The sequence below is a fragment of the Sciurus vulgaris genome (assembly GCF_902686455.1).
Source record: "Sciurus vulgaris genome assembly, chromosome: 8".
In the NCBI taxonomy this organism is placed as follows: Eukaryota; Metazoa; Chordata; class Mammalia; order Rodentia; family Sciuridae; genus Sciurus; species Sciurus vulgaris.
This window is the reverse complement of record NC_136468.1, coordinates 124,268,004-124,281,877: the sequence shown is the minus strand read 5'-3', so window position 1 is coordinate 124,281,877 and position 13,874 is coordinate 124,268,004. Positions and strand designations below refer to the sequence as shown.

The 13,874-nt window shown below is 40.5% G+C and overlaps 1 protein-coding gene across 1 annotated transcript in view; it reads left to right on the top strand.

Annotated features, from left to right (window-relative positions):
- The window catches only part of DGCR2 (DiGeorge syndrome critical region gene 2), a 112,066-nt gene that overhangs the window by 85,314 nt on the left and 12,878 nt on the right, over window positions 1-13,874 (top strand). The window contains exon 6 of the mRNA XM_079152006.1: window positions 5,002-5,178. Coding sequence (XP_079008132.1) covers window positions 5,002-5,178 — 177 coding nt within the window. The remainder of the gene's footprint in view (window positions 1-5,001; window positions 5,179-13,874) is intronic.

Here is a 13,874-nt window from a genome sequence, read left to right as displayed (position 1 = left end):
TGGTCACCAAATACATAGTTAAAAGAAGATTCTTCTGCTCCAAGATGACTGGCCTGGGTGCTTATCATGGTTCATTATTATGAGTTGCTCTGGAGTCAGAGGAATTAAACATAAAACCAAAAGCAGCTCTTGATGGCATCCTGAAACAGGAGGGACCTTATAAAAACTTCCAGGTGACAGAGAAATTTGTAGACTTAATAGTGGATATTGACTTGCTATTCGTTTTCTTAGATATATAGTAGTATTGTGGATGTTTGATTTTATATGTGCACCTATATGCAGTAGCCAGCTGCCACAATGTCTGTAGAGGTGGGGTCTCCACAGTGTGGAGGAATGAACAGCAGGATGCTGCTCAGCATTGAAGTTACTCAGGAAGATGCAGTCCTTCTGCCTAAGAATATTTTTAAAATTCCCACATGAAAAGCACTTAAGATTTCTGATGAGAAACCGGCAAACAATAAGAACATGGCCATACCAGCCCTCTTCTGCTTCCGGAGTAGCTCTTTCGTCAGCTGTTCTTTGCCAGTTGGGCTATGATATAAAACAGAGGGAATCTGTTTTGTCCTAGAAGTTGGCCCAAAGAAAAGGATTCAACAAAACAGTAAGAGGGCTGGGGTTGTAACTCAGTGGTAGAGTGCTTGCTCATCATGTGTGAGGCCCTGAGTTTAATACCATGTAAAAATAAATAAAATAAAGGTATAAAATGAGAAGTGGATTTAAATCTTTGTCATTAATAATGACTGGTTCCCTAAGAATGTACTGCATCTAAGACTCTTAGCTATTGATAGTAGGAAGGACCCACAGTAAGATGTTTTAAAATGTTTATTTTTTTCTACATTTTATAGAAACTTTTCCCTTTTGTGTGTGTGGGGAGGGTTGAGCTTTTTTGTTTATGGTACTAGGAATTGACCCCAGAAGCACTCTACCATTGAGCCCTTTTTATTTATTTTTAATATGTTTTTTGTAGCTATAAATTAACAATGCCTTTATTTTATTTGTTTATTTTTATGTGGTGCTAAGGATCGAACTCAGTGCCTCACACATGCTAGGCAAGTGCTCTACCACTGAGCTGCAGCCCCAGCCCCCTTTTTATTTTTTTATTTTGAAACAGGGTCTTGCTTAGTTGTTGGACTTGAACTTGCAATTCTCCTGCCTCAGCCTCCCAAGTAGCTGGAATCGCAGGTGTGTACCACTTGTATCCACCTGTGTGTTTTATAACCTATTCTATATTGGCACATGGTATGTGCATATTACACATATACATATTTATGAAACATCTGTGTTCACATCTACCCCCTTCTACTCCCTCCCCATGCACATACTTTAGGTTCGAAGCTTATTCCTATTGGACTCCTGAGGGCCTTGGGGGTTTCAGTACCTTACCATGCTCTGTGTCATGCCTACATAAGCCCACGTGTTCCCATAGCCTAAGGACCTTGGGAAGGTTCTAAGACCTGCAGGTTTGGCAGCACTGGGCCTTGAAGTACCCTGGAGACTGAGAGTTGCTGCCACCAGCAGACACAGGCCCATCATTTTTACAATGTGTACAGAAAGTATGAAAAAAATGCAGATCGTTGTTGTCTAGAGAGAACCATCTACGTATTCCCATGTCATTCATAGGGCCTCTCATCATTATTTGTTGCTTCAGTTTCTGGTTATTCATGCTTGATTTCTATATTATTTTATCTTATTTATTTATTTATTTAGGTACTGGGGATTGAACCCAGGGACACTTTACCACTGAGCTATATCCCCAGCCCTTTTGATTTTTAATTTTGAGTCAGTTGTGTAAGGCCTTTCTAAATTTGAACTTGTGATCCTCCTGCCTCAGCCTCCTGAGTCACTGGGATTACAGGCGATGCACCATCACACCTGGCTTGATACTTATTTTAAAGTGCAGAAGTGGAAATACATTTTATAATGTATTCATGTAATGAAGATTTGTTCAGTTTCTCAGGTCCTCACTTCCAAGATGACCAAAGAAGGAAGATTTCTGCCAAAACGGGTCACAGCCATATGCAGCCTATTCATTGCATGAACTGCACCTGGTTCTTGCCCAAGGACAAGGCCATTAAGTAGTAGTTCATCATTCAAAACATTGTAGAGGCCACAGCTGCCAGGGATGTTTCTGAAGCGAGTACATGCTTCCCAAGCTCTATGTGAAACTGCATTAGCCATGTAAGTTGTGCTATTCATAGCAAGGTGGTCAGAAATTAATCTTTTGAAGAAGCTCAGAGGGATCATACCCCACACTGGTTTAAGACCACCTGGTGCTACCCTATGACCTCCTATTTAAGCCTATTTAAGGAGCTGGGTCCTTTAGGAGTGAAGAAAACGGTTTAGGTTTGAAGCTTGTTCTTCTCAGACTCCTGAAGGGTTTGGGGGGAAAAATAAAATGGGAATTATAATTTAAAAACAAAAAACTACAGTGTTTGTTCAAATCACACATGATTGTGCACACCTGTAATCCCAGCATGCCTGGGCAACTAATGGAGACTCTGTCTCAATGTAAAATACGAAGGACTCAGATGTAGTGGGGCACCCCTGGGTTCAAGCTCCAGTACCACCAAAAAATAAATAAATAAATATCCACTCATTTGCTCAGTACCTTTGCCTTCAATGCCCCACCATCCCCCCATATGTCTGAGCATACACACATACTGCTGGAGCTTACTCATATCACAGATTGACTGACATTTGGAAGTGCATATAACCTAGAATGACGTCTTTTCAGATGTGATTGGTGTTCATCTTCTCTGTCTTGGTGCTATACCCAGTTAAGGACATGACTGTAGTAGGATCCAAATGGTGAGGTCAACAAACAGAGCTTTGGTGGGCACTGGCAGCAAATTGGCAGTGCCCACCATCCCAACCTTAGTTGCACAAATCATGTGACTTAGAGCAGGTACCTCTTCCCTGTGCCATTCTCCATTTGGGATGGACAGGGTTACTCACATGATCATTCCATAGACAGCACCTTTAATTGCGGTCTTTAGCAGTTTCCATGGGCAGACATGCTATACATGTGTGATGCTGTCCTTGACATGGATGTGTCACTCTATCTTTCACCTACAGGTGACTTGGTGGGACCTAGGCCCAGAGTCTTCTAGGAACCCTGATTGATTTACCTTCCAACTTGACTCTACCCTGAGGGGTTACTTATGACCTTGGTTTGAGTGTTGCCATTGTGTATCATAGTTGTGCCTAGGAGTTCTGGACTGACACACAGCCTCAATTTGAAGACTTGTTTTTTGGTTTTTGGTTTGTTTGTTTGTTTTGTTTTGTTTTTTGTGGGGTTTTTTTGTTTGTTTGTTTTGGGGTTTTTTTGGGTACTGGGAATTGAACCCTTAGGTGCTTAACCTCTGAGTCACAACCCCAGCCTTTTTTTTTTTTTTTTTTTAATATTTTTTCTTTTGAGATGGGGTCTAGCTAAGTTCCTGAGGCTGGTCTTGAACTTGTGATCCTCCTTCCTCAGCCTCCCAATCTACTGGGATTATAAGCATGCGCCACCATCCAGAAGACTTGCTTTTTAAGGGTAGGGAGGAACCTGTTTGTTTTTCAGACTATGGAACAAGAAACCAAATAGTGAAGAAAGCAGTATTTTAAAGGGAAGGGCTACCCAGATGAAAGCACCCCTTCAGGAAGCAGGGAGCCTAGAGGAAAGGCAAGTGTCAGTGCACAGCATACTGGTGATGGCTTCTGTTCTCAGTAGTGGGGATGAGCCCTCCAGGTCGTGTGGGAAAACATCTCCAAGAAACCAGTCTAGTCCTTTCTCCTCTTTTGAATCTGTCTCATACAGATGAGACAGCCAGGACAGCCCTGAAAGTGGGGAGCAACTTTAGTGGCGGCTGTGCCAGCCAGCCAGGGACAGTTCTTGTGGGTCTCAGTGCTTCCAGAAAGCCAGTCTCACTTTCCTTGCCAGGGAGCCATGGGTCCACGTGCTACAGCATAAAGCTGCCACCAGATACATTAGCTCCTTGCAAACCAAGCTCCATGTTTAGTGCTGGGAGGAAACAGTTCAGAAAGGTTTGGGTGGAAATATCTATTCTGTGAAAGGGGTAAATTGCATTGCCATCTTAGTGAACAAGAGCTTTGAGTGTTCCATTGTGATTCTGCTTTCTGGAAAAGGTTGCTTTTGTATTTCCAGTGATCTGTGTCAGGTTAGGCAAGAGAAATCTTGGTGGCCCAATCTTGGAGGTTAGGCAAAAGGAATCTCGGTGGCCCAGTCTTGGAGGGCTGCACAAGGTAGAGATCCAGAGAGGTTGGAAGTTAACAGCCCCTCCCCCAAAACACCTGAATCCCAACCCTCAAGCAGTGAGGATAGTGTGGTTTCTGATCACCTTTTCCCTAGTTTGGAAAGCAGGAGCTGAGTGAATTTGCGGAGTTCCTTCTGAGCTTGGAGAGGAACCCAAGGAGCCAGTACCTTCCAAGTGTTCACCTCAACCCGCTAATGGGGATGATATTAGTGCTGGTGAGTGTTAAGAGTTCACAAACCTGCCCAAACTGCCACTGTGCCTGTGAGGGGCAGTACAGATGCTTTTGAAATGCTCCATTTATAACCGGGTATTCTATAATAGGGGAGAACTTCCTTCTACCTGTTTTATTTCCCTAGCCATGTCCCCAGTTATTTGTTCATTTTGTCAGTATGAACTCCTGCATTTTGATTCAGTGAGTTAAAAACCATTGCTTCATCATTCATGCTCTGGTTCTAACTTTAAAAGCCCCTGAAATCTCCATCCAGCACCTTTTCTCTGTGTAATACTTAACACTACCAGGGTTTGCTTGCTCTTTTGTTTGTTGTGACTCTGCTAGGCCCAGTGTCTGAAACTGATGTCTAAGAGGCTGGGGAAGTCACACAAAGACCTAGCACTAGCTCTTGGTGGTCCACAGTTTCTTTGACTGATGGTTCTGTTTGATTCCATGGATCCTTTGAGAAAACTGCATGTTCATCTGCTGACCTTAGTCGTCATGCCCAGCCTCATCTTTTATCTCCCCACACAGGCTCCTCAGAGGTGTTCCTGCCTCCAGATCCTATTTTCGCCTCGGCCATGTCTGAGAATGACAATGTGTTCTGCGCCCAGCTCCAGTGCTTCCACTTCCCCACACTGAGGCACCATGACCTCCACAGCTGGCACGCTGAGAGCTGCTATGAGAAGTCTTCATTTCTGTGTAAAAGAAGTAAGTCCTTTGGAACCTACCTTCTAACAAAGCCATCAGGGCCCTGGTCAGCTTCTAGTGAGCTCTAACTTTGCAGTGCTCAGAGATGGAAGCCACTGAACTGCCTTTTTGTGACCTGGGCAGCTGTGGAAATCTCTGAGCTCCTAGTTCTCTAACCTTAGATAGGCACCATAATTCTTGCCATACTTGCTTCAGTATTGTTAAGAGATTAGATCGTTGGGAATGGTAACCCAGGGATTTGCCAGTTCCCTCGCACTTCTGGAGCATTCAATCCCTGTCTCCTCCCCCAGCTCTCTCTGGTTTCTTCTTTCTGTTTCTCTCTCTGCTTATTTGCACAACCCCCACTCCTCACCAGTCTGTAACGTCACAGATCTTTCCCTGACCCTCTACCAGCACACTTGCTGAAATTCCACATCAAGGTCCCTTCATACCTGTAGTTGGTGTGGATGTATCAACCAATCTAAAGCAGGATTCCCTGCCTCTCCCTGATCCTGTCCAATGGGGTTGAGGGGTTGTAATCAGCCTTGACAGCCTCTAACATAGGAGTCCAGTTCAGCTAATGATCTCAGCTCTGTTCATGTGGACTATCCCGGCCTTCCTGTTGATAAATAATAGATGAGAGTTTTACTTTCATCTGATCCTGTTTCTGGACTCCATTCTTACCCTTGGCTCTTTGTCAATCCCGTCATTGCCATGCTGTTATCTTTACAGTAACTTTGTGATAAATCTTGATGGCCGACATTGCAACTTCCTCTTCTTTGTTCTTGGTATTATGTTGCCTCTTCCATTCTTGACCTTCTTCTATTCTATATGGATTTTAGAGTGAGGTTTTTGTCATTTTGTTTTGTTTTGGGGAGTACTAGAGATTGAACCCAGGGATGCTCTACCACTGATATACATCTCCAGCCCCTTCTTCATTTTATTTTGATACAAGGTCTCAGTCAAGGTCTCAGTAAGTTGCCCAAATTTGGCCTCAAATTTGTGATCTTCCTGCCTCGGCCTTCTAATTTGCTGGGATTAAAGTCATGTGCCACTCTACATGGCTTATAAAATCTTGTAGTGTATAGATTGTCCTAGACTTTCTTTTTGCCAGTACTGAGGATTGCACCCAGGAGTGCTTTACCACTGAACTGTATCTTACAACCATTTTAATTTTATTTTGAGGCAGGTTCATGCTGAGTTGCCCAGGTTGGCATTGAACTTGTGATCCTCCTGCTTCAGCCTTCAGAGACATGTGCCATGGCATCCAGCTTGATTCTTTCTTATAGTTTTTGTCTCTGCTAAATTTCCCATCTGCTCTTAGTATTGTCTACCTTTTCCTTTAGAACCTTTAATATATTAATCATAGTAGTTTTAAATTCCCCATCAATGTTTCCTTTATCTGTGTGATATCCTAGTCTGGTTTTGATTATTTCCTATCTTCTACTACTTTTGGTGTTGTTCTGTTCTTCTTTTTCTGGGACTTTGAGATGTAATGTTAGGTCATTTAGTTGTTGACTTTTTATTCGTTTCTTGAATGCACTCCATGCAATGAATTTTCCTCTTAGTATGCTTTCATAGTGTCCCACAGATTTTGATATGTTGCGTTATCATTCTCATTTACCTCTAAGAATTTTTTATCTCCTCCCTGATGTTTTCTGTTACCCATGCTTTATCTAATAGCATATTATTTAGTCTCCAGGTGTTGGAGTAATTTGTTTTTTTTTTTTTTTATTTTGTCATTTATTTCTAATTTCATTCCCTTATGATCTGATAGAACACAAGGAGTATCTCTATTTTTTTTGCATTTATTAAGGGCTGCTTTGTGGCATATTTTTGAGAAGGTTCCATGTGCTGCTGAGAAGAAAGTGTATTTGCTCATTGATGGATGGAATATTCTATATGTGTTTGTTAAGTCTAAGTTATTGATTGTGTTATTGAGTTCTGTGGTTTCTTTGTTTAGTTTTTGTCTGGAAGATCTATCCAGTGGTGATAGCGGTGTGTTAAAGTCACCCAGAATTATTGTGTTGTGGTCTGTTTGATTCCTGGAATTGAGATGGATTTGTTTGATGTACATGAATGCACAGTTGTTTGGGGCATAAATATTTACGATTATTATGCCTTCCTGATTTATGGTTCCCTTAAGCAGTATGAAATGTCCTTCTTCTTTTTTTTTTTTTTTTTAATGTTTTTAGTTGTAGATGGACACAATACCTTTATTTTATTTTTTCATTTTTTATATGGTGCTGAGAATTGAACCCAGTGCCTCACTCATGCTAAGCAAGCACTCTACCACTGAGCCACATCCCCAGCCCTGAAATATCCTTCTTTAGCCCTTCTGACTAACTTTGACTTGAATTCCACTTTATCTGAAATAAGAATGGAAACCCCTGCTTTTTTACTGAGTCCATGTGCATGGTAGGTTTTTTTCTATCCTTTCACCTTTAGTCTGTGGATGTCCTTATCTATGAGATGAGTCTCTTGAAGGTAGCAGATTGTTGGGTCCTTCTTTTTAATTCAATCTGCCATTCTATGTCTTTTGATTGATGAGTTTAGGCTGTTAATGTTCAGGGTTATTATTGAGATATGATTTGATTTCCAGTCATTTGGGCTTATTTTTAGTTTTTAACTTGACTTGGTTTCTCCTTTGTTTTTTTTTTTTCCTATAAGTAGTTCCTCCCTTTGCTGACCTACATTGTTGTTTTTCATTTCCTCCTCATGGAATATTTTGCTGAGACTATTCTGTAGTGCAGGCTTTCTGTTTGTAAATTCTTTTAACTTTTGTTTATCATGGAAGGATTTTATTTCATCTTCAAATCTGAAGGTTAGTTTTGCTGGGTATAGGATTCTTCGTTGGTAACCATGTTCTTTCAAAGCTTGAAATATGTTGTTTCAGGGCCTTCTAGCTTTTGGGATCTAGGCTGAGAAATCTGCTGATATCTGTATTGGTTTCCCCCTGCATGTAATCTGATGCTTTTCTCTCGCAGCTTTCAAAATCCTATCTTTGTATGTTAGGCATTTTCATTATAATGTGTCTTGGTGTGGCTCTGTTGTGATTTTGTGCATTTGGTGTTCCATAAACCTGTTGTATTTGATTTTCCATTTCATTCTTCAGGTTTGGGAAATTTTCTGATATTATTTCATTGAATAGGTTGTTCATTCCTTTGGTTTGTATAAGTCCTGATAATTCTTCAATTTGGTCTTTTCATGATGTCCCATAGTTCTTGGAGGTTCCGTTCATGATTTCTTACCATCTTCTCTGTTTGGGCAACTTTAATTTCAAGATCAAATATTTTGTCTTCATTATCTGAGGTTCTATCTTCCAGGTGATCTAGTGTGTTGGTGTTGCTTTCTGTTGAGTGTTTAATTTGGTTTATTGTTTCCTTCATTTCAAGGATTTCCGTTTGGTTTTTTTTTGAAAGTCTCTATCTCTTTGTTGAAATGATCTTTTGCTTGCTGCAGTTGCTCTTTCAACTGCTTATTAGAGTGACCATTCATTGCCTGCATTTGCTCTCTTATCCTTTGCTTCATGAATCATTTTAATTATGTATATTCTGAACTCCCTTTCTAACATTTCTTCTACCATGCTGTCACTGGATTCTATTAACATAGAATCTAGGTTTGTTTGGATCATTTTATTCCCTTGTTTTTTCATGTTGTTTACATATCTTCCCCTCTAGCAGTGCAATTCTGGGGTATTGCAGTTTCCCCCCTAGTTTCCAAAACCTTTTCTTTAAGGGGGAGATCAAAATTAGCAGTGCCCAGTACAGACAATATGTGGCCCTAAACCAAATAGCCCCTATGAAGACATTAACAATATTGTCATAATAAACAGAATGAGTTCAATTATTATCTACAGTATAACAAATAGATTTGCAATAAGGTCTGTAGTTTCTAATGGAGGACAAAGAGGATGGGGAGGGGTGTAGGATGTAGCTGTTCATGGGATAAGAAAAGAATATAGAAGTTCTAGATCATAGAAAAAGTGAAAGTATAATCAAAAGAAGTTGGTTAGCATGAGAAAAGGGAGAAAGAGACTCTGAGGAAGCAGGTAAACAAAAGGAAAATAGAGCGAGAAAAGTAAAGAAATAAAACCTTAAAAATTTTCAAAAAGGAGGAAAAAATATCTACATTATAATAGTCATATAGTATTCAAACCTCCCAGTCTTTAGTAGCCTGATATATGAGAAGTCCCTGACAGTGAGCTTCCAGTCTCCAGCAGGCATCTAAGGATGGGATTTGCTCCACCTAAAGATGGGAGCTTCCGGGCTGGGGATATAGCTCAGTTGGTAGAGTGCAAGCACAAGGCCCTGGGTTCAATCCCCAGTACTGGGGGGAAAAAAAAAAAAAAAAAAAAAAAAGGGAGCTTCCACTTCCAGGATAATCCAAGATGGCTATTCTGGCTTCCAAATGTGTTGGCAAATGGGGAGCTGCAGCTTGGGGTGTGGGCATGATGGGCTGGTGGTTCTGGAGGTAGAGTGTGCTTGGTCTGGTTGAGTGATCCTTGAAACAGGGCTCAGTCAGTCTGGCCAGGGGTCCTACAGGTCCTGGCTGTTGTTTCAAAATGGAGGCAGCCAAGTGTTACCAAACCTGCAGGTACTATGACAGTGGACTTTCAGGCAACAGCAGCAACTGGAGATCCATGGCCGTCTGTTCATTCTGCTGGCTACCGGTGGACCATCAGTGGGTGGACCTCAGGTGGTGGGTGATGGGTAGGTGAAAGGCAGGTGATGGGCAGGCAAGAGGCAGGCAAATGGCAGATGATAGGCACCAGTCAGTGAGCAATCTGCATTCAAAAAGTAGTTGATATGTTGGCAGACCACAGGTGATCACAGTGAACAAATGGGGTAAACAGCAGGGGATCAATAAGCAGCAAAAACTGCCTCCCCGAGAAACAGATATCCTCTGCTTGAAACCTGAGTTATGGAGTGACAAGGAACATGGCCTCCCTCTAGTCCTCCATCTTGGATCTCCTTAGTCTGGTTTTGTTTGAAGCATGGTACTTTTTTCCTAGAATTGTCATTAAAAGCTAGACATTTGTGCAGGACATTAGAGACTGAGATCAGTAGTTTTGGTGCTAACCTTTCCTTTCATGAGGCCTTTTAGTGTGGGGGAGGTCTTTAGTACAGTGAGAAAGTATTAGAAAGTGTTAATCTTGAGGTCAGGGGGCTGGGCTGGGCATGAGTTTGTTAGAACTGTGATTATCCTCAGTGCACCTCAGCCTTCATATTTGCCTCTTTGTATTTGTCTTTTTTGTCTGGGCTGCCCCTCAAAGAACCTACTTATTGGAGCTCTCCCAGCAGTAGATAATTGAGACTGATTCAAGACTTCTTAGTGTGCCTTGTAGCAGGATTTGGAAGACAGAGGGACTGATACTCTGATTATGCCTTTAGCAGACCCAGTGCTCCGGGTCTCCGGGGTATGGCTTTCACCAGTGCTTCTCCCGCTCCTCCAGCTGGAGTTGGATCCAGCACTGGGGCTTTCATCAGTGCTCTAAAGACTCCATGTGTGCTCTGATTAGAGGTGGACTGACAAAGAGGTAGGGCAGTTTAGGGGGTTTATTTGGGGAACATGTTTGACTTTTTCTTCTGGGATATTCTGAGTTGGAAGTACAGAATAGGGAAGTTGTGATCACTAACCAGATCCTGATTGCCCCAGGCTGATTACTGCAAAGATGGTGGGTGAGTTATTTGGTCATGTATGGCCTGGCCATTGTCAGGTATTATATTATGAGGTTGAAATGTTCAATAAATGAAACATACAGTATCTAACCTTTTGGGGTTGGCTTCCCTACCACCACCATTACTCATAATTTCCTACAGAGTTATCCAAATTATTATTTATGTCCATGGTTTATTTTTATTGCTGAGTAGCATTTATTTACCTGTTGAAGGACATGTGGGCTGATCCCAAGGTTGTTTTTTTTTTTTTAATCTTTATATATGTATGTGTGTTTGTGTATACACATTTATACACATATATATTTTTTAGTTGTCAATAGACCTTTTTTTTTTTTTTTTTTTTTTTTTTTTAAATATGTGGTGCTGAGAATAGAACCCAGTGCCTCACACTAGGCAAGTAATCTACCACTGAGCCACAACCCCAGCCCCAGATCTGCAGTTTTTTGTTCATTTGTTTGTTTGACACTGGGTATTGAACCCAGGGGCACTTAACCACTGAGCCACATCCCCAGCCCTTTTTGTATTTTACTTAGAGACAAGGACTCCCTAAGTTGCTGAGGCTGGCTCTGAACTCACAATCCTCCTGTCTCAGCCTCTCAAGCTGCTGGGATTACAGGCATTCCCCACTATGCCTGGATGATCCCTAGTTTTTGACCATTGGAAGAAAAGCTGCTCTGAACATATGCATACAAGTAATATTCAGGTATAACCTCAGGATTACAATTGCTGGGTTGAATTTTTTGGCACTGGGAATTGAACCTAGGGGCACTTAACTGCTAAACCATATCTCCAGTCCTTTTTATTTAAGATCTGGTCAGCTGAGGCTGACCTTGAACTTTTGATCCTCCTGCCTCGGCCTCCTGAATTGCTGGGATTGCAGGCACATACCACCATGCCTGGCTTATGTTTAGTTTTTTAAGAAACCAGCACTCTTTTCCAAAGTGACTGTACCAAGAATGTATATGTCTGTGTATTCCACCAAGAATGTATGAATAGCCCAGTTTTTCCACATTCTTACTAGTAATTGTTATTTTTACTGTATTTTTCATTTTGCTTATTCTGGTAGATATGTTGTGCTATCTCCTTGTGGATTTAATTTGCATTTTTCTCAGGCTAATGAGAGATTAGCACCCTTTCATGTGCTTACGTGCTATAGACTTTTTTTTTTGGTGAATTTTTTTAAACTGTTGAGTTTTGAGATTTTGTCAGGTATGTGACTTGCAAACATTTCTGTTTGCCGTTGTCTTCTTTATATAGGCTTTCATGAAACAAAAGTATTGTTGTTTTTCAAAGCTGAGAATTGAACACAGGACTTGAGTATACTAGGCAAGTGTTGGAACAAAAGTTTTCCATCTTGATAGAATCCATTTTGTCAGTTTTTCCTTTATGAATTTTTTTTTAGTTTCAAGTCTAATTGCCTTGCCTATGTTCTGAAGAGTTTCTCCTATTTTTTTTCTAAAATAGATTTGTAATTTTATGTTTTCCACATGTCTATGATCCATTTTGAGTTTATTAGGGCATAAAATTTGGGCCAAGGTTCCTTAATTCAATATAGCTTTGCTCTCAATACACCATCTTTGTGTGGATATTGACAAATATTCTGCCCATATTTCTGTGTATTGCAGACCGAACACTACATTATATATGTATTATTTCACACAACTGTTTTATTTATTTATTATTTCTATTTTAAAACAGTGCCGAAGATTGAACTCAGGGCCTTTGTGCATGCTAGGCAAGTATTCTACCACTAAGTTATATCCCCAGCTCCCAACATTGCTTTTTAAATCAAAGGGAAAAAGAAACATGTACATTTTATACTGTAATTTATAATTATATAATTACCTTTACTAGTGCTCTTACTGTAGATTCAAATTCCTGTCTGGCAATCACTTACTTTTAGATTGAAGAAGGTTAGAACTTCTTTGGTATTTATCACTGAGCTATATCCCCAGTCCTTTTTATTTTTTTATTTTGAGATGGTCTCACTGAGCTGCTGAGACTGACCTTCAACTTAGGGTTCTTCCGCCTTAGCATCCTCCGTAGCTGGGATTACAGGCATGTACCACTCTGACCAACATCTTTGGGCAGGTCTGGAAGAAACAAACTGTTTTAGTAAGGGAAAGTCTTTACCTTGCCTTCACTGTTTGAAAAATACCCTTGCCATATATGGATTCTTCACTGACAGATTTAACCTTTGAACACTTTGAATATGTTATCCCACTGCTTCTGGCCTCAGTTGTTTCTGCTAAGTTGTTGTTGATCTTTATTTGGGTCCCCTTATCAGTAACAAGTCATTTTCTGTTTGCTCCTTTTAAGATTTTCACCTTGTCTTCGACTTCTGCATTTTTACTATAATCGTTCCATTTGTGACTCTTTTACATTTATCCTACTTAAAGTTTATTACATTTCCTGGTTGTGTAGGATCTTGTTTTTTCCCTGTTGCTTTTTCTCCTCTTCCTTTGGTACTCCCATTTCACATATATTGGTGTATTTAATGGTATTCCATGCTTTTCTCAAGATTGTTTATTTTTCTTCATTCTTTTTTTTTTTAATTTTTGTTGTTGATGAACCTTTATTTATTTATTTATATGTGGTGCTGAGAATTGAACCCAGTGCCTAGGTTGAATTGAACACGTGCTAGGCAAGCACTCCATCACTGAGTACAACCCCAGCCCCTATTCTTTTTTTGTTTTTAATTTCTTTTTTAGTTGTATATGGACATAATTCCTTTATTTTTTATATTTATTTATTTTTATGTCATGCTGAGCATCAAACTCAGTGCCTTACATGTGCTAGGCAAGCGCTCTATCCCTGAGCTACAACCCCAGCCCTCTTCATTCTTTTTCTCTGTTTTAGCACAGATTTATTTTATGTGAATTTCTTTCCCTGGGAATTCCTGATTAAATGGTCAAATAGATTTGATCCTAATCCTAACTGAGGACCATGGTTATGAAATTTCTGAAAAGTTGTTTTCTAAACATCCACATTCCATTTAGAGATTGAAACCAGTTTCCTTCTCCACATCCCTTTACC